Source organism: Pelodiscus sinensis, chromosome 4 (genome assembly GCF_049634645.1).
Source record: "Pelodiscus sinensis isolate JC-2024 chromosome 4, ASM4963464v1, whole genome shotgun sequence".
Lineage (NCBI taxonomy): Eukaryota > Metazoa > Chordata > Testudines > Trionychidae > Pelodiscus > Pelodiscus sinensis.
This window is the reverse complement of record NC_134714.1, coordinates 110848473-110870486: the sequence shown is the minus strand read 5'-3', so window position 1 is coordinate 110870486 and position 22014 is coordinate 110848473. Positions and strand designations below refer to the sequence as shown.

The 22014-nt window shown below is 39.2% G+C and overlaps 1 protein-coding gene across 29 annotated transcripts in view; it reads left to right on the top strand.

Annotated features, from left to right (window-relative positions):
• Positions 1-22014, top strand: part of SOX6 (SRY-box transcription factor 6) — a 519233-nt gene that overhangs the window by 277019 nt on the left and 220200 nt on the right. For all 29 annotated transcript variants that reach the window (XM_025190443.2, XM_006134565.4, XM_075928048.1 and 26 more), the window contains one exon: positions 3780-3869. In XM_025190443.2, coding sequence (XP_025046228.1) covers positions 3780-3869 — 90 coding nt within the window. The remainder of the gene's footprint in view (positions 1-3779; positions 3870-22014) is intronic.

Below are 22014 nucleotides of genomic sequence, written 5' to 3'. Positions count from 1 at the left end.
CCAATGCCACAAATTCATAATCCCCAAATGAATATTTATCAAGAATAACTTTCCTTGCTTAGTTTATAATAGATAATCCAGAACTGAAATATCCTTAAACTTTGCAAATATCTAAATTCTCCAGAGGATGCTGCTGAGATGGGGTCTTGATTCAAAAACTCTCCAAATAATTTTTGACTCCAGATTTGGGTCCAGACTTCCACAAAGTCAGTGGTATTGGAATCCAGTGTTCTGGTTCAATCCTGTTTCTATAATAAACTAAGCCAAGAAATAGGATTACTGCTATTGAAGAAATTCCTTCTCTGTAGGAAGGCAACTTTGTAGATTTTATATCTAGAGAGAGAAACTGACCTTCAGTTCTAAAGGGAACCCTCCCCCCCTCCCCCCCCCCCCCGCCGCCACATCTCCTCCTCACCCTAGATCCTTTTCAGGGTGGATGTGTACAAATTTATACAAAGGCTCACTGAAGAATGTATTTTTCGTTGTAAGGTACTTTATTACTCCTCCCATTTCGGTAAATATACAATTTCTAATATCTGTAGATGGATGAATGTATTATGATAATTCAAATTAAGAATTATGCAAACTGATCCCCACCAGTTGCAAACCTTGTGGAATTAAAATAAGAAGAAGCTATAATTACATTAAATGTTCATAATTCTTAAAACTCATCCTTTGTATTTTGCTAACCTTCGTGAGTCTGCACAATAACAAAATGCAATAGCAAATACTGTAATTATGAGCTGTTTGTTCAGTGTAGAGAAATGCTGTACCTGTGCAGTCGAATATCTTTTAAGAAACACTTCCTTGCAAATATTTTTCAATCATTTAAATAGAGGAAGAAAGCTACACCTATAAACATATTTATGTTAAGAGAAAGGGACACATAGGCTGAACCATCTTTTATTGCTCTTCATACATTCAGTGGAATTCTTAATATATAAATATTTGCAAAAATACACGTTTCGAGGGTGAGTTTTCACCTCAGCACTCATGAGGTTATTTAATTGTCTCTTGATTCTGTTATGTTGCATCCTGTGCTTTTATTGTTGTGGTGATGGTTTTGTATCACTTGAGAGAAAGCATCCTGGTTGATAGTCATTAACAACCATAACCTACATTAAATAACAAAAAAAAAAAATTAAGGCTCTTTTGCATGGATGAAGTCCTGAAATTTTGGCAGGAGAGCAACAGAGAGACATCTTTTAAAACTGATGATATCGCAAAAAAGGACAAATTATAATGTACTATTGGTAATTGATGGTTATTTGTTAATTCTGCTATTACCAGGCCAAAACTCATAAAAGTAATACATGCTTGTAATTGTTAAAATTAAATAATTTGTTTTATTGTATAATAAGTATTTTAACAGTGTCTGCTGCAACTTACAGCTTCTTAAATTGTGTCTTTTATGGAAAGAGATAATTAGTAAATAAATTGGCTTTTCTACTAAAATACTACTTCAAAAATATGAACTAAGCTATGTTTTTCCAAGGAGGCTTGCATGGCATAAACATGTTGCAATTAAAACCTTGGGGGTTGTAATTTGGTTTACATGAAGCTGCTTTTTTCACATATGGAAAGTTAATATGCTTATTAGAGTGAAATACTTTTGCATCTTAAAAATGTTATCAGACAGATTACATTATATTTCTCCTTTAACCCCATCTATAATGGACACCTCTTTTGTGATTCCTTCAAATGCTTATGTCCTCTGTGACCATCCCTTTGTGTTGGAACACAGTGTTATCCCCTATACTGTGACTGGGTAAGATAGGAACAAATCTTGCTCTCCTTACTCGTGTGAGTATTCCCAGCAGCACTGCTTGCACGGTAATGCGAGTCAGGATTTGGGCTTTAATTTGCAAATAATTCATGGCAGAGACCTCGAGCCAATTTCTGCCTTCATTTACACCCAAATAACTCTTATTATGTCAGTGGGATCACATTAGTGTAAATATGGTCAGAAGTTGGCAATCTTATTATACATTTGTAAAGCACAACTTCTATTAATAAAATATCAATTATCGGCCTGATACTGAGAGGTAATAAGAACACATTTTGAAAGCAAAAGTAATTAAAGCATAGAGGTTAAAAGTAATTGGAATAAAATACAACATGGTTTTGCAAAAGATAGATTGTGCTAAACCAACCCGATCTCCTACTTTGAGAAGATAACAGATTTTTTAAACAGAGGAAATGCAGTAGATCTAAGCTATCTAGATTTCAGTGAGGCATTTGATACAGTTCTACAGGATAAATTATTAGTTAAATTGGAGAAGATGAGGATTAATATGAGAAGTGAAAGGTGGATAAGGAACTGGTAAAAGGGCAGACTACAAAGAGTCATATTGATAAGTGAATGGTCAGGCTGAAGGGAGGTTATTAATAGAGTTCCTCAGGGTGCAACTAGACTAAATTCCTCTTTCGAAAGAGGAATGCAAATGAGGGAAATCAAAAATGCAAATGAAGCGCCAATTTACAAATCTCGTGCTTCAGTTGCATAATCTCTTCTGATCACTTTTTTGGAAGAGATATTTTGAAAAAAAAGCAGTCTAGACGGATTCTTTTGAAAAAAATCCCTTTTTTTAAAGTACCCTTATTCCTGAAAAAAAGGGGTTCACAGGGTTCTTTCAAAAAAGGGTTTTTTTCCAAAAGAACCCCGTCTAGACTGCTTTTTTTTCCTGAAACAATCTCTTCCGAAAAAGCGATTGGAAGAGATTATGCAAATGAAGCACGAGATTTGTAAATCAGTGCTTCATTTGCATTTTCGATTTCCCTCATTTGCATTCCTCTTTTGAAAGAGGAATGTAGCTAGATGCACTGTCAGGGATCAATCTTGGGAACAATCTTATTTAACGTTTTTAGTACTCACAGAAGTGAGAGTGTGCTAATAACATTTATGGATGCTATCAAGGTGGGAGATATTGGCAGTATATCACACAAGAGTAAAATTGCAGAATTGCAAGGTCACGCAATTAGGGACTAACCCCAAGAATTTTTGCTATAAGATGAGGATATATCAATTAGAAGTGACAAAGAAGGAGAAAGATGTAGGTGTGTTGTTTGATCACAAGATGACTATGAGCCACCAATGTGATGTAGCTGTGAAAAAAGGCTAATGCAGTCCTAGAATGCTTCAGATGAGGTATTTCCTGGTATTTTGCAAGGTAAAGAGACTAGGGACATGTTGGTACCATTATACAAGGCACTGGTAAGACCTCATCTAAAATACTATGTTCATGCCTGTTTTCCTGTGTTTAAGAAAGATGAATTCAAACTGAAAATGGTGCAGAGAAGGGATACTAAGATGATCAGAAGAATGGTTTGCTTGGTTTGGTTTGGTTTGGTTTGTTTGATTTGGTGTGGTTTAGCCTAACCAAAGAACCTGAGTGAGTTTTGCGTGAATAAAGCCTTGTGAATTGGGCACACAATTTGGAATGCCAGTCTACTAATTGTTGCACAGCTTACTGGGAAAAAAAATTCTGATACCGTTCATTAGAAAGATAAAGTTTATTCATAGAGAGGCAATCCATCTGTGTAAATTGGCATGAATATATTCTGAACTAAATTCTGCTCTCATTTATATCCTTGTAGATTCATAGTAATGCAATTAATCTCAATGTAGTTATACTGAGTTTACATGGAAGTAGATGAAAGACTGTTTGGTCTCAGGTTCACTCCCCTTTGAAAATCTGGTTCAGACAGATCAGGTGAGGTAATTTTGAGACTTGCTAATCTATACAATTGTATTAAGTATTTCTCTTTCTTTTTAATAGACTCATCTTGTATGGAAAAACTACTTTCTAAAGACTGGAAGGAGAAAATGGAACGACTAAATACAAGTGAACTCCTTGGAGAAATTAAAGGTATAATAAATACTTAAATGGACATAATATTTTAGTAATTGAATAGAAGAAAATGTACATTTAATGCATGAACCAATCATAGATCTACGTTCAAAACTCTCACTGAATTTAATGGGACTATGGGCATGGAGTGATGCAAAGGTCAAGTATTGTGTTCTCTCTACTGTTTCAAGTATAATGAAAATACAATTTATAAATTAACATATGTTTTTCTCCGTAACTCTTTCCAGCCACCTCAACCTAACTTTGTAACTGTTTTCAACAAACTAAACCCTAACCCTTTAGAATGACAAGCAGAGTTAAGAATATTTCCCTCTCGTTTCAAATTTGTTACAGATGTTAAATGTGTTAGTTCTTTTACATCAGTTAAATACCTCAGTCTCCAGACATGAAACGAAAGAGGCAAAAGTATGCCAAAGAAAAAAGAGCTGTGGGTTAGGCGTAATTTCCAAATAATGCATCTTTGTATAGGTAGTATGTGGGGTATTCTTATTGATTTTAGTGGGATGTCACATTTTGATTATTATTTTTAACCCGATGCTTCAAATGTCCAATTTGAAGCATACTAGGTTTTTCAAAATTGATTATCTGTGAAGTTGAAAGAGAGACCCAGGGTGAAATCTGGGCACCATGGAAGTTGCGTAGAGTTTTGCCATGTGTAGTGCCCGTGGTTCCAAAAGATTTGTGGCACTTGGGATCTAATCAATCTAATCAAACTGTTGCTAAGCAAAAGAAGAATCCAAAGACCTTTCAGTCAGAGGATTCTTAAGGTGTTTTCCTACTCTTCAGTTCCTGCAGGAGGTTTCCTATTGGAAGGAAATTCAGGTGGTTATTGTTTGGATAGCAAATTGGAAAGACAGCTTTTCTTTCCACTGCAAGAAAGAGCTCAGATAGTTTACCTCATTTATGAGATATATTCAACAGATTTATTTCTGTTGATTGCTTGGGTCTTATTAAATAACAACTATAAATACACGGGCCCAAGAATTTGTTTATGCCATATGCATGATGTCCTTACTAATGGTAAAACAGAAAGTCTATCAGAAGAAATTGGTGCTTGTGTTTTTGCATTTCCACCAAGAAGATGTCCTGAAATTCTTCACTATAGATGTAAACAAGATGAAGTTTGGCCCTTTTAAATAAATAATTTGTAACTTGTCAGCTAATACTATGTCAAATCCTACCATTTGGACCTCCCTGGTCCGGCTCCCTCAGTCCTTGTTGAGGGATTTTGCTGGACCAGGAGAGGTCATTTCTGGCCCCCTGCCACTGTCTCCTCCCCCACCACCACCCCCGTCCAGCCCTGGTCCAGCTGCCAACCCTTCCTTGCTGCCAGCCCTGCTGCTCTGCCACCCCCACCAGGCTTCCCGGCCCTGCTAGGCAGCCCCACTGCCACACACTGGGCTCCCAACCCCGCTGAGCAGCCCTGCAAGAAACAAAAGGCAGCAAAACTGATAATTTGAAATGCTAATCTATTTAAAACTATGTTGTCTCCTAATGACAAGCAGTGTTGGACATTGGTCGGGCAATATAACTACCTAAATCATATATATAATAGCCCATTGTCTGTGCGTCTGTAATGCTGACGTACACGGCCATGGCCCCTGGCCATGTACATCAGCGCCCCACCCGCCTTCCCCTCCCTCCGCGGCGTGGCGCTTGCCGCCGCGTGCCACCGCATGCCCCCTCCCGGGGCCCAGCTGAGCGGTGCTGGCGCTGCACTGCTCAGCTGAGCCCCGGTGGGACGGGAAGGGGGGCAGGCCGCTGATGTACATGGCTAGGAGGCGGGGCTGTGTACGTCACTGCCCCCCCCTTCCTCCTCCCACCGTGGCGCTGAGTGGTGCGCCCCTCCGCCGGGCCGCCGCGGGAGAGGAGAAAAGGGGGCGGTGACATAGACAGCCTCACCCCCTGGCCGTGTACGTCACCGCCCCGCCCCTCCTCCCCCACGGCGGCCTGACTGAGTGCACAACACTGTGCAACACTCAGCCGCAACAACTCAGCTGCGGTGGCCCATGCAACACAGTGCAACACGGCACTGTGCAACAACTCAGCTGCGGCGGCCCGGCTGAGCGTGCAACACTCAGCCGAGTCACCATGGAGGGAGGGGAAGGGGGTTGGGCGGTGACATACATGGCCAGGGGGCTTTCATAGGCTCTTACACAGGCTCTTACATAACTCTCCCCTGAGTTTGGTGATGCTTTCATCCCAGCATACCTGGCTTGTCTAGATCTGTAAGCTAAAACCCTAGAGAGGCTTTCACTTGGGTCAGCAACTTTCCCCCTCCCTTTGCAGCAAAAATAAAAGTTTAACTTTTTGGGTGTGTCTACACTGCACTGTTATTTTGAAATAACTGACATTATTTTGAAATAAAAATGAGAGCATCTACATAGCAATTCGGTTATTTCAAAATAAATTTGAAATAGCGGATGGCTTATTCCAACTTTGGTGCTCCTCATTCCACGAGGAATGATGCCTCTTCCGAAATAGCTATTTTGAATAGCGGTAATGTGGACACTCCACTGCTGCTATTTTGAAATAGCCAGGGCCATTCAAACTGCTTCCTCCCTGGTGCCTCCTGGGACTCTAAATTGAGATAGCAGGTCTACATTAGGGAAGCCTGCCTCGAACTAACTTTGAGGCTTCCCTGTAGTGTAGATGTGCTATTTTGAAATAAGCTATTTCTTTCACAATAGCTTATTTTGAAATAAGTGTGCAGCGTAGACGTATCCTTTGATACTTTCCCTCAGCTCCTACCATGTGGCCGGAAAGACAGATACATTCTTCAACAATTCAGTGTCACAAACGGGTGTGTCAGCATTAGTGAGGACACAATAACCTGGGTATGAATTTGCAGAACGGCTTCTCTGTCTGATTAGAGCTGATTGCCAATTGCCCAAGTTTACTTTGCAGTGCAGACATACCCATGGGAGCTTTTTTTCTGCCTCATTCTTGTAGTTTTCAGTTTTTGCTTTGGCCCTCTGGTCATACGGTTGTGTGTAATTATAAAAATGTTAATGTAAGTGATGTGCAGGGTGGGGCCCCTTTCAATTGCCCAAATGGTGTCAAGTGGCCACAATATAAAGAAGAATTAAGTCCTTACTGTCTTATTTCTGCCTCAAGGGGGGTTTTAGATGATTACGTGTGTTTTAGCTCGTTGGATTAGCAAAGCCAAAGCTAACAGCAAGAAGAATATTTTGAGTGTGATGTGAGGTGAGATTTAGCCATGTACTTCCTTTCCACTGAAACTTTGTTGTCTCTCCCAGTGTGGCTCTGAATTGGCCACAAGTGTTTGCTGAAGTGTCATTCCATACTTCTCCAAAATAGTGAGACCCTGATTTAGAGAACCAGATTTCATTCTCTTTGCGGTGCCAATTGATCCCTGGGCTTGCCCTGCTTGGTGGCGGGGCATGCTGGTACACTGCTCTTTTTCACTTTTTCTTCAGAGGCTACCCATCATTTCAAGCTTCCCGCTGATGACGGGAGATAGAAATTGTTTTCTCAGAAGCCAGCCCACAGTAGTGTCTTGTGGCTAGACGAGTCTCTGGAGGGCAACATGAAATGCTCTTTTCCTCAGAGGGTTGATTGCACTTTTTGTAGAACCTTTTCTCTGGGGGATTCAGACTCTGACTCTATCCCTGATTCTGCTGTTGATTCACGGTTTGACTTTGGGCATGTCACTTCATCTTGCTGTACTGTGGTTTACTCATTAATCCTGAAGCGTTCCTTCTCCACAGAGGTTTTAGGAGGCTTCGTTAATGTTTGTAAACCATTTCTGTGGAGTAATTATCACCATTATACAGAAGGGAAAGCTGAGGCACAGAAAGAATCAGAATCTTGCTGCAAAATAGGTTAGTGGCAGAGCTGGGACTAGAAATTAGTTGATTCCCAGTCCAGTGCCCTTTCCCCTGTTTCCAACGTGTTAACTTTGAATATTCTTTAAAAATATGTAGTTTTTGGAGGGGTAATGATATATGTTAACATGGGTAATCCATGTTAACATATATCATTACCCCTCCAAAAACTACATATTTCCAAAAGCATTTATGGGCCTTAAAAATGTGTTCTCAGTGGATACTGAAAGAAGAGAGTGGGGACGAGGCGCTTTGGGATATAAAGAGGACATTGTAGGCATATGGGAGCATGAAATAAGACATGAAAATGACAATGTAAATAAAGGAAGTAGGGCAATCTATAGATGGTTCTAAATCGATGTGTAATCAACCACGCATACTTTAAATTGTTTTGTAATGTCCCAAGTTCCAGATTTCTGTGTTCATGGGGTTCATTTTTGAGGCCTGATAGGATTTCTGATCAGGTAATTGCCTCTGTATATTGAAGAGGTCAAAAATGACTTTTGAAAATTTACCTTTGTATTTGACATGAGGTCTCTTATTTCTGGGTTGCAATTAATTTTCAGTTGAAGTGTTGTAACTAGTTGATGGTTTTGGCTTTTATGCGTCTGCTTCCTTCTTTTCTGTTACTGAGGGTATGGCTACACTACCGAGTTTTGTTGGAAAAAACAGTGTTTTTCTGATAAAACTTGAGGAACGTCCACACTGCAATTGCGTTCTTCTGCAAGAAAATCAAAAGAACAGATGTTTTTTTCCGGCATTGGAGATCCTCTTTCTATGAGGAAGAAGCCTATTTGCGAAAGAACTCTTTCACAAAAAAGCGTGTGTGGACAGGGAAGAGGGAGTATTTTTGGAAGAAGTGGAGAGAGGAAAAAGCACAGGTACCCTAGTGGCCATTCCATCCATAGCAGTCATAGCAATCATAGCTTTCATTCAGTCTGGACGCTCTCTTTCGAAAAAGCAGATTGCTTTTTTGATGCAGTTTTGCAGAGTGGACTCTCTTTTTTTGGAAGAATTTTTTCTGGAAGATCTCTTCCGAAAAAAGCTTTTTCCAAAAGAAGCCTGCAGTCTAGACGTAGCCTGAGAGTCCAGCAGGAAGTGATGCAGTACAAACTATTTTTTAGGTCATTTGTGAGAAAAATCTTGATGATCAGAAACAGACGAGTGGTTCAGTGAGGAGTAGCTCTTTGCACTGACTGTTATTGGGAGCTGTTTACTTTGGATAGAAGGCGTTGTTCTTGTCAAGGATAATCTGAGCACATGCTCTCTCTCCCCTCTGTGCCTGCACAAGTGCCCTTTGGCTCAAAGCCTGACATAGCTGTATGTGGGAAGAGGCATCAGTTAGGGTAAACCCACAGCCCTTCACAAATAAAAGGACGTTAAGGCCATTTATACCAATAGCACAAACTATTTCTGTTCAAACACAAATGATGATAGAAGAAAAAATGATCGTGAGATAGAGACAAAATAAAGGCATGATTCCTTGCCTTACGTTATATACTTCTAATTAATTATAATAGTATGATTAGAAACTATATCCATTTGTCAACAGAACGCAAAATATCCTGTCTAGCTAATAGCCAATGAATGTTTTAAGTGGAATTGTTCATGTTCCCATTTACTCCTGTATACTGTCCTTGATGTGTGAAACCATTCTACATCTTCTTTATTAGAATTTCAGTTACTGATAAGAGGCTGATTCTCCTCTGAGTTCCTGCAGAACAATCCTGTTCCTCTCACAAAATACAGGACTAGGTAGCACTTTAAAGACTAACAAGATGGTTTATTAGATGATGAGCTCATCATCTAATAAACCATCTTGTTAGTCTTTAAAGTGCTACCTAGTCCTGTATTTTGTTTTAGCTACTCCAGACTAACACGTCTACATTTCTATCACTGTTCCTCTCAGTGAGGCTGCATAGGTAAAGCTGAGAGCGGAACCTCTGGCACAATATTTGGTAGCTACTTGGTAGTGTTTAAATCAGTTGTCATAGTCATTTGATATGTTTATACTTGAAACATACAGAGCAGATTTTAAAAGGTCCATGAGACAGATGAGGCTGAGCAAAATGACTTGCTTACCTGAAAAAAATCTCACATTTACAGGTGCAAATTGCATGTCCAATAGCCCAAGCTGTAGAAGCAGATGTTTTGAATAAGCAAACTGGGTTCAAATTCAACTCCTGCTTTGCAGAATTTGGATGCAAGTGATCCAGCCTCCAATGTTTGCTTTATTGTAGTTTAGGCTTCTAGTTTTTCTTTACTGACCACAGCCAGGCCAAGTAAGACCATTTATCACTATAAAGAGTCTGTTTCAAGTTTTCTGTTTCTGTTGCAAACGTAAATCTCTGGAATATCTTACATGCATCATGCAGTTGTCTATTGAAATAGCCTGCAATGGTCTTTTTCAGCTTTCAGGGTCTTTGAAGATCAAATAAAGGCCAGTCTTTAAGTTACTTAAGCAATACATATTGCAGAAGGGTCCGAATTTTTCTAACAATCTTATATATGAGTGACTCCTGAGTTAACTGTTACAAGTTTGTGTTACAGCTTTTACTGCTGGCGTTTATAACCTGAGCTATTTATATTTTTAGGCATTGTGACTCAAATGTCACATGCTGGCTTTGTACAATATACTGTATTTTTAGACTGGACAGTGACTGATACCCATAGATTTATCTAATACTGAAGTCTATTTGCATTGTATGTTTTTCTTGCTTACTTGTGGCCCTTTTACTTCCTATATAATTTATTAGATCAGTTACCAGAGGAGCCTTATCAACTCTCAAAGAGAAGCCTAAAGCCATTATTTCACATAGCACTTATAAATAAAATGAACTCAGAATGGTTGGATAAGAGGGAGGCATGTCCCTGTTTCCTATGGAGACCTTAAGTTTAATAAAGCAAACTTACTTCACTCATTTTCTCAGTATAGGGCATGTCTATACTGGGAAATTATTTCAAAATAACTAAATTGGAAATAATAACTCCCCAAATAGCAAAATCAAAATAGCGTGTCCCCACCATGGGGAAGCCTCAAAATTAGCAAGAGGCATTGTGGATACACTACCTTGACTTAGAGCCCCAGGAAACATTGGGGAGTAATTACTTTGAATGATACTGTAGTTATTTGAAATAGCAGCAACGGAACGTCCACACTAACACTATTTTGAAATAAACATTATTCCCAGAGGAATTCAGGAATACAGATTTTGAAATAATAGACTTGTAGTGTGGACATGTAACCATCTGCAGGCAGAAGAGAACATGGGACCTCTGGAGCGTAGGCTATGTCTAGTCTGCAAGCCTCTTTCGAAAGAGGCTCTTTCGAAAGATACTTTCGAAAGAGCCTCTTTCGAAAGAGAGCGTCTAGACTGCACGTTGAACTTTCGAAAAAGCGGCTTGCTTTTTCGAAAGAAAGCATCCAGTGAGTCTGGATGCTCTCTTTCGAAGAAGCCCTATTTACATTGAAGAACGCCTTCTTTCGAAAGAGGAACTTTCGAAAGAAGGCGTTCTTCCTCATGAAATGAGGTTTACCGCCATCGAAAGAAAAGCCGCGTTCTTTCGATTTAATTTCGAAAGAACGCAGCTTGAGTCTGGACGCAGGGGAAGTTTTTTCGGAAAAAGGCTACTTTTCCCGAAAAAACCCCTGAGTCTGGACACAGCTTAGTGTATGAGCCAACTGGTTCTCAGCTTAAATTGCAGCGCTCACTCATTTGCTTCAAGTAGTCTATGTGCCACTACATAGGACAGTGAACCACATCCCCTAGGAGTGTGGGTTACAGACACTCTGCTTATTATTTTGAAATAAGGGGGGTTATTTTGAAATAATTCCCTAGTGTAGACTAAGGAATAGATTAAGAGCCTCAACATGTAGGTGACTGGTATTCTTTATTGAATAGTTGGAAAAAGTGACATTTTCTGTTCCTATTATCTGGTGGAAGAGAACAGTGAGGCACAACTGTTTGCATTATGTGATTATCAATTACACATTTATATAATAGCCTCAGAGCCAGCTGTCCATGAATGAATCTGTGTGAACATTATGAATACTATGTGGTTAGAGTCTTTGATTCCTTTCAGTAACAGGTAGGTTAATTGTTATTTGCATGCGTTTAATACAAAATCTCCATTCTCTCGCTGAAATATAGAACTATAGATACATTTTCAGGGGCTCCGGGTACACGATACAGAGTGTGGAGGATCATTTTGAGTAAAATAAGGCTCCTGAAACTACCATGTTATGTTACCCTGCTTTACAGTTTGTTCTTGTTTTATAGTATTTATTTCTCAATTACTATTGTATAAGTTCCTTGCAAACAATATATGTTTGCAGAAGCTGGCTTTATAATTATAAAGGAAAGTATAAATATAAATATATAATGTCTTCTGTGTATGTGTATATATATGTGTGTGTACACACACACACACACAAAAGATATAGGTCTTATATCGCAGAAGCACCCATAGGTTTTTAATTATGCCACTTTGTATGGCTGTAGACATTTCAAAGCTCCCCTTTGTGCTCTCTATTATAAACATCTTTTATTTCTTTTGAAGTCTGCATGATATACATACTAGCAATTAAAAACCCAGCTCAGGGTTGGAGACACAAGGTCTTCATAATTAAAACTCAAACAAAAGCTACAAGCGAAAAACACACTCTATGATTAAGGTCTAAAGTGTTATGATACATTAGAATCTATGTTAACTGCTAGGATTTAAAAATCAATACTCAGGAAAAAAGATCAGTTGGTTCCAATTAGGGAAATCAATGAAAACATTTCCTTCTTCCTCCCTAACAACTACCCTCCCCCACAACACCTTGAATTTAAAAACTAGTCTTGATTAGAAATACACCACAGGCTGTAAAGTTTTCTGGTAATATATTCATTATTGAAATCCAATATAACACTATGTTTAACTTTATCTTTTACCAGTCTAAATCTGAAGTATACTTTTATTTTTACATTTCTTTAGACAGAAACATTTGGCAAGATGCATCACAGTAACTACCTTTCTGAGTCTAAACTGATGTTATAAAATAAATGATAACTTACCATTATGTAAATATTGGAGTACTCAATAAGTAAACCAAAAATCTACCAATTAGTCTTTGTGCTGGGTATGCTTGCCAAAGAATTACGTAAAATGGTTTCAAAATAAAAATGTGTACAATACTTACAGTTATTATGCCCTGTTGTATTTTTTTTAATGGTTAAGATACACTTTTATAATTAGTAAGGCCAAAGGAGTTATTTCTGATCTCTTTTAAATTGGTGGAAAGCCATATATTTTCATTCAATACCTTAATTTTTCTTGATACATGATAATTATGTTCCTGATCCTGCAATGAGTTAAGCAAATGTTTAACTCCACTCTGTGCTTACAACACATAGTGTTAAGTGTATCTATGCTTCTTTGCAGGACCAGGGACATCATTTGCAAAAAAGAATATTCGCACATTTTTCCCTCTCTGACCACTGAGGCATGGGAGCAGTTATCACAATTGCACCAGCTTCTAACATTAAATGGACACTGCAGTGTTCAGTAACAGAAGTAGTAGCAAGCACACCTGTAATATTAAAAAACTTCATTTCATTCTTATTTTTAAGTGCCAGTAAGCAGGTTTGAAAGTAATTTTGAAAAAGAATCAGTATGTTTTATTTCTTCCCCCTGCTCACCTTTGGGTTGTATAGGTATTTTAGCCTTATATTTTAATATTCCTAAAACCGATATTTATTCATTTGAGCAACAATCTCATTTAAGTCAAAGAGAGTTTTGCTTCAATGAGGACTATGGAACTTAAGGTCTACTTTGACTCAAGACAGTTGCAGAGCTGCTCTTGACTCAAACACCCATCCTGCAAAGAATTTCCACACAGAACTTCTACTGAAGTCAAGTGTACCGTCTAGTAGATAAAGTTATGCACCTGCATAAGAATTTGCTGTACTGGGACCTTAAGTTGTAAAAGGCTTGGCCTCTAATTTGCTAGAGTTTTATCATTTTTGAATGGCCTTGGTGTTATCACTTGATGCAGATGCAAGGCTAAATACTGGCAAGGTGCTGCACACAGGCAAGTGTCTGAAAACTAATGCATAACACCGAATGTCTGCATTGCAAGCTTATTTCGAAATAGAGCATACACACTACAGGGAACCCTCCAGATTAGTTTGAGGCAGGCTCCCCTAATTTGGATGCTGTCTTGATGTAGAGCCCCAGGAGGCACTGGGGAGGAATAACTTAGAATGGCCCTGGTAAGGGGCTATTTCGACACAGCAGCAGGGGAGCGTCCACACACCCTCTCTTCTAAAAGAGCTTTTTCGAAAAAGGCCTTATTCCTCATGGAATGAGGTTTGCCAACATTGGGAAAGACCCTCTGTTATTTCTTTACTAGCTGTGTGGATTCTAGTGTTTTTCCAGAATAACGGCTTTATTTCAGAATAAATGCGCAGTACAGATGCACCCTGAGGCTACATCTAGACCACCTCCCTCTGTCGGCAGAGGGATGTAAATGAAGCACTTCGAAAGTGCAAATGAAGCTGGGATTTAAATATCCCGTGCTTCATTTGAATAATCACATAATGGCACTCTTTCAAAAAAGCGCTATTTTGAAACTGAAACTGCAGTCTAGATGCGGTTGTTTTGAAAACAGGGCACTTCTTTGAAAGATCCTGTAAACCTGAGGCTCCTGAGATTTACAGGATCTTTAGGAAAAAACATGATTATGCAAATGAAGCGCAGGATATTTAAATCCCAGCTTCATTTGCACTTTCAAAGTGCTTCATTTACATCCCTCTGCCGACAGAGGGAGGTGGTCTAGACATACCGTGAGAGATCAGAATGGAAATTTCTTGCCCAGTTTGAGCTCAGCTCAGTGACTACCCATGAAAAGGCCTCTCTGTAGTCCTTTTTTGATAGGAGCAACAAAAGGTGTTGCTGGGTCTTGGTGTCAGTGTGGTTTGCATGCTTTTGTTCGTGTGCCTCAGCATCTAGCAAGAGACCATCTGCACAAACAATTCATATTCTGGGTAAATGCAGTTTTTGGGCCTGATTCAGGGAAGAGCTCGAGCTTGAATATAAGTCTTAATGATGACGGGTGGAATTCAAGGTCCCTTCCTGAGCAGGGAATCCTTCCAGAAAGGGGGCCTCTGTGTGTGAGCACTCTGCAAAGAGCCCTAGTATGGAACAGCACTGTAGGTAAGCAGTGTGGCCCAGCCACCTAGGGAGTGTCTTTATGGCAAATGGAGCCCACAGCAGTGATCCTTAGAGTCTGGGTCTACATCCTTGTGCCTGTAGGACTCATGCCATGGTGCTAAAAACAGCAGTGTTACTGTGGTGGAGCTTGGTCTCTGGAACATCTGTACAGTGCCACCTGTTTAGTGTTGTATTGTGAGCCCAAGTCTGTAGATCTGGAGCCTGTTACTTGCTGGTTTCTGTATGAAGTGTAGATGTACCCTAAGACAGGTTTCCTACCTTCCAATCTACTAATTTATCCACTGGCACCACCAAGTGAATCTGAAATATTTTAGAATAGGTTCACTGTATGAGTTTGCAAAATGTTATGTGAATTGCTTTTAAAATGTATCAATTGCCATGAAACCTCCGAGGTCTTTCAGGTAAATCATCCCCCCCACCAGAATATCTATCAATGGGTTACATTTTCAAAAATACTTAAGTTAGCCTAAGTTCCATTGATTCATATGTATATGTTAATTACACTTGCAAATTATTAGAATTGTACACACACACATATGTTAGTGTTCCAAAGGACTTGTCTATTGAAATAAGAAAGAACAGAAATCAGCTGTATCAGAGGAGTAGCCAGCCGTGTTAGTCTGAATCTGCAAAAGCGGCGAGGAGTCCTGTGGCACCTTATAGACTAACTGAAGTATTGGAGCATAAGCTTTCGTAGGCAAAGATGCGTGTATCTGATGAAGTGGATCTTTGCCCACGAAAGCTTATGCTCCAACACTTCAGTTAGTCTATAAGGTGCCACAGGACTCCTCGCTGCTTTTGCAGATTCAGACTAACACGGCTACCCCTCTGATACAGCTGATTTCTGTTCTTTCTTATTTCATTAGACAAGAACTCCTCACCGCTTTTGCAGAAATCAGCTGGGTGTAAATATGCATTGCTAATGAACTTATAGTATGTTTAACTCTAATCTAACAGTAGTGCAACAGGAATTAGAAACTGACACTTTCTTTTAACTCTTTCACTGAAATGGTAGTATTTTGTTACCATTTTATATTGTTCCTTTTTATTAAATTCCTTCTTTCTTTAAAAATGTTATTAATTTCACCCATGCATCCTAAACTTTGTTGCAACATACAATGTACTGAAATTAAGGTTTTTTTAATTTTAATCACTTTTGACCCTAATTGAAGTCAATGGTGTTCCTTCAGATTTGCAACAATATAAGTAAAAATAGAACTTGGCCACATGGTCAAAATGATGGTATAAATTGTGGACACTTGTGTTTACATCTTCTCCTTCATACTGAATAACTGAAAGCAAATCTCTTTTATTTAGAACCTGGTCCATGTCCAGTTGAGGCCAATAGGTGTCTTTCCATGAGGTTTGGTACGAATCAGATTAGACTCTAGAAATATTTGAGAAGAGATTTCATTTACTTACTGTAGCAGGGTGATGACAAGGGCCTGGTGATGTTAGACAGGAGAAGTTTGTCTCAATTTCGTTTAGTACGAGTCACCAGTATGTTGTTTAATGTACTTTTGTATATTGTAATACATGTTTGAATTTGATCATAAAGGTGGTGTATTCTTACACAGCAAACACAAAATGAGATCTGCCCCAGTGGCTTTTTAAAACGGGTTGCCCTGTAGTTAGCAGTAATGAGAGAGGCTAGCAAGCTTGTATTTGGAATGAACCCTCATGCTTATTGAGATTTCTTTGAATAGGTTTCCATCACAACAGGTGTCCAATTGTTTTATGAGTAAAATATTATCAGCCTTCCAAATTAGCCAGGGCAAAATGCAAGTTGTGTGATTAAATAATCAGACCCACTACTTAAAAATGTACTTGATTTCTACAGGAATGTTAAGTTACTAAGCCCCAGTCTCTCATACAGATTTTTCAGTGGAAACTGTGATTGTTTGCAGCCTGCAAGTAGCAGCTTGCAGAAGAACCAGTTTGGTGTGTTTTACATAATTCTTCATAAATTATACAAGATAAAACCGCTAAAAAAGCATATAATAATAGGTTTTCCTTCTAGTCTAACATTTTTAATCTACCAATGAAGGTATTATACTGCACATTAAATCAGAAAAAAAGTGGGCCTCTAGTGGAAAATAGTTTGAAAGTGTTCTGCATTCAATTAGGAAGCACATCAGTTTAGAAATATAAAACGCACTGTTGTTTTTTTAAATAATTCAGTTTATGTGATGGAGTGAGGGAGGGGAGGGATAGGGGAGAGAGAAAATCCTCTGAATTAGAAATGCAGCTTACAGTGTGGAACCCACATATGCCACCGGTTACTGAGCAGTTTACTAAACACAGTGACTCAGAGACCCAAGATGTGATTAAAAACCTGAAACAGTAGGTTTACTGAGAACAAGCCTTCCCCACGAATTGAAAGTGTAACAGTGCAGCTGTCAGACACCAATTACCTGCAGGTAACTGTTTATTTTCATATCTGAATCTGTTTGTCAATCAAAGAATGCAATGAATCAGGAGATGGGATCTCAAATACAAAACCACAAAGTCAGAGACAGCATCTGGAAGAACTCCAAGCCACAAAAATTAGGGAAGGAGCACAGAGGGAACAAAAACTGTAAATGCTTGCATAGAGTCTGCCTCCATATACATTGAATTTAAATAATTGTGTTGATGCATCAGTAATAATAATTGCTGATAAAAATTATAGTCCTTATTTTGGGCAGCAGTATGTTTTAGTAGATGCGAAATTAAATGTAATTTATATTAATTAGGGATAATGTGAACAGTATACAAGTGGTTGACATTTCTGACATTTTTAAAGCATACTAGTATACAGGAAGATGCTTCTTTTATATTTGTTTTGACTTGGAAATACTGGAGATTGATAAGTGCCCCCTATGCATTCTCTGTCCATAAAGATCACAGTTCTAAACTCAGAGGTTGGAAGGCTATTTTATAGGCAAGTTTCACTATACTTTGAAATTCATGTCAGGGGTTTTATAGTTTATTTAACTATTTACACAGCAACTTTAATTTTTCTCTGGGCCCTGGAAAGCATTCTGACTAATGGTGCAAAACGAGCTTCTGCTGTTGAAAATGTAGCTGCTGTACTCAAGTTGTAAGATTTCAAAAGACAGCGCAATACACAGAAAGGTTTGTACAAACCAGAGTTTTTCTAAGAGAAGAGAAGCCTACCGGGACTTTCAGGTTTTGATTGGTAACATCAAGGGAGCCCAGACAGAAGTTTATTAAGAAAGGTAAAGAAAATGCAATGGGCATAACTCTTCGGTGGTTTGCTTGAAACACAGGTTTTCAGATCCATTAAGAATCAGAGTTCCTTTTAACTGGTAATGAAAGGGCTTCTCTTTACCTTTGCTGCCTAAACATTTGCCTAACACATAATTATGATTCCTCAATGGTCACAGGCTGACTGGGGATGTCTCTGCAGAAAAGATCTTAAATGTAGGGTTCCCGCTATTTGCAAATGTATTGTATCAGCCTCATAGCCTATTATTATTTGTCTCCAGTGGTGAGTGGCTACGTACACTGTATCTGCAGAGACAAATAAAAAAAGAGCGGGCCTGATTTTTCAGAGATGTGTCTCCCACTTCTGCTAAGGGCCACTCATTTGGAATGACAGCCACACAGTTGCCCCTGCAGTCACTCCTCACTCATTCTCCGTGAAATGTCACTCCGAAGCAGGGCCACTGGCAGTGAGCCAGGCTTCCTCTTTGGCTTTTCTTCCCACTGACTATTTTTGGCTTTTGAGCAGGGAGACGGTACTTCCTCCTGCTTCCTCTCCCACTACTCCCTTTGCTGTCTACTTTGCTCCCAGTCCCACTGTGCCTCTCGGACAGCAGAGTAAGCAGGAAGAGGTGATCGATCTGTACTGCTCTGAGGCCTTGGACAGCAGCACCTTTTGCTGTTAGGACACAGTTGTAGTTTGAGTGAGAGGGCCCAAGTGGCTACAAAGAAATTCAAGAACCGCAGGAGAGGCTGCTCTTTTTTAGGGAAAAGGGCCAGTGGTAAAAGGTGAAAGAGAAGGAGAAGGTCACAGCAAAGAGCGAGTCAGTGATAATAAAATATAAATTAATGGGACAGAAATTGTAAGGGAGAGAGTGAAAGAAACCTGGCAGGGGCAAATAGGGGGAAAATGCCTTATGGTTAACACACAGAATATGTGTGAAGGGTAGTTATGCCAGGACTTCTGGGTTTAGTTCACAGATCTGCCACTGACTAGCTGAGCAACTTTAGGAAAATCCCTAATTTCCCTGTACCTCAGCTTTACTAATCTGGAAAATGGTGTTAATAATATTGACATACCTGTCAGGTAAGAGAAATTATCTTGTGATGATGAGATGGAAGTACCATAATTTACAGAAGATTATCAAATAGCGAGAGAGAGGCTGACTCACAAAAAGTTTGGTCACTTATGGTGCGTCTAGACTGCGGGGGTTTTCCAGGATGTATCCCGAAAAAACTCCTCCACATCCAGGGAATGCATTTGCTCTTCTGCTTTTTTTTGCGGAAGAGCAAATGCGCTCTTTCGGAAGCCCTGTCTTCTTCATTTTATGAGGAAGAATGCATCTTCCGAAAGAAGGAGATTTTCCAAAATTTGGCCCAGTGTAGACAGGCCAAATTTTGGAAAAGCCTCTTCCCAAAAAAAAAAAATCGGAAAAAGATACACGAAATGCGGAGTGTAGACCTAGCCTAAATGTGCTTTACTCTGTGGGCTACACAAGAAATGGTGGAGTGGTAAATAATAACAAAGATAGGTTAGTTCTACAGAACAAGCTGGGTCATATGTTGACAATTGGAAAGGCTTCACAAAGAGCTATAAGAAGGGTTCAAGAGCTGGAAAACCTGCCTGACATTGAGCGTCAACCCCCTCCCCCCCCCGAATATATTTCATTTATCTAAGAGAAGGTTAGGTGGTGACTTGATCAAAGTCTATAAATATCTATATGGGGAGACTGTTACAGATAGCACAGGCCTCTCTCCTTTAGCAGACAGAGGCATAACAAGATCTACTAGCTGGAAGCTGAAGCTAGACACCAGAGATAAAATGCCCCATTTTAACAATGAGGATAACTAACCACTGCATCAACATATGTGGTGTGTTCTCTCTTACTTAAAAAACTCTAAATCTTGACTGGAGGTATTTCTAAAAGATATGCTATAGCTCAACCAGAAGTTATGGACTGGGCGCAGGAATTTTTCAGTAAAATTTTCTGTCTTGTGTTATGTGAGGAGTCAGACTAGATGATTGCAGGGATTTTTTCTGAATAGGGCTGACCAGGAAAAGGACTTGTGGGAAAACATTTCAAGTTTTTGGAAATGTTTTAATCCAAAATCACAACAAAAATCCAAAACTTTTCAGTGGAACTGGGGGTCTGCAGTGTCTGATTTAGGAAACACTAAAATGATCCCTCAAAAGGAGAGGGGATTTCTGTTATCAAAATGAAATATACTCCTAGATAGGTCATGTTCCCCAGGAACCTGGAATTACTAGGAACTCTGGAAGGCAAAATGCAGAATATTTAAATGTTGACAAATTAGCATTTTCTGACCCCCATCCTTACCCCAAAAAAGTTCTATCAGAAAATTCTTGGCCAGCTGTTTTTATGAACTTTTATTTTTGGAATAATCTCCAGGTGTAGGGCCATATTCGGATACTTTTGAAGATAGAAATATATAGGAAAGGCATTTTAAGTTATGACTACATGCAAACAGGTACTAAATCCTGAGTTTAAATAACAATGAATAATGAGTGTTAAGGACTGGCTGTGGTGGGTCTTAATGAGGATTTTCTAGTCTATGGGCATGAAACAAGTACATTGTTCAGCCAATAGCTAGCTAGGTTATAATAAGAATTTATAAGCTAAGCTTCTGAAGCATGGGTGCTTAGCATGCTACTAACCCTCAGAGAGAAAGATGTCTCAGAAGCACGTTGTGGAAGTACAAAATTCTTCTGTAATCCTAATCAACTTCTTGACTGATTGGTTGAAAAAGAAAGATTGATGTTTCAGCTTCCTAGTCATACTTGGGGTGTATCTGCACTGCAGAGTATTTTTGAAATACTATTTTTCTGAAAAAACTTCACTTACATCCACACTCTATTGTATTATTTCAACATAAAGTTGAAAGAATGGAGGGGTTTTTCCGACATTGGTAAACTTCTTTCTATGAAGAAGAAGCCTTTTTCCGAAAGAGCTCTTTTGGAAAAAGGCTTGTGTGGATGGGGAAGAGGGGTTGTTTTTGAAAGAAGAGGCCTCCAGGAAAAAGCACAGGTGCCCTGGTAGCCATTCAATCCATAATAATCACAACTTAAATGCGAGATAGCGTCCATTCAATGTGGACGCTATCTTTCGAAAAAGCAGATCTTTTTCTGATGTGTGTTTGCTCTCTTTTGAAAGAAGTTTTTCCAGAAGATCTCTTCTGGAAAAGCTTCTTCCAAAAAAAGCCTGCAGTCCAGATGTAGCCTCAATGTAACTTTCAAGAAGATTATGTCTCATGAATATATATTTGCAACTATAATAAATATGTTTATCCAAACATAGTACACAATTTTTTATAAGAAATGCAATAGAAGTGGCACTGCATTTTCAAAATGAGTTGAAGGACATTTCATAGGGAAATTAGATTTTTCCAGTCTTTCTTTCTGTCTGTCTATAAAATAAGTACACAATGTCTGCAGTGGAAATAAACCAAGGAAATGCAGCTTTTATCCAGGGTTGGGTCTTGATGTCTGAAGAAGAAATAGGATTTGTAGTCCCTGTTTCTCCTAAATGCATTCCAGCATTTTTGTGGTGTTTACAATTGGAGAAATATCATCAGAGGCTGCCTCATTCCTTTTTTGCTTTGGTGTTTCCAGGTGTACTTTGGGGTGCCATTAGATATGGTATTCTCTGGAGTGACTTTAGATATACTAACCCTGCAATGGGTTGCTGGGGACGTACCGATCATTGTGGACCCAGAAGGCCGAGCCTCTGTTCTCTGGCTGCCCATGCGCCAGGTGTAGAAGCAGAGTAAAAGAGGCAATCCAGCATATTTGCGGATGTGGGACAGGAGAGGAACGATATAAACTGCTGGTTCTTGCAGAGTTACCTGCG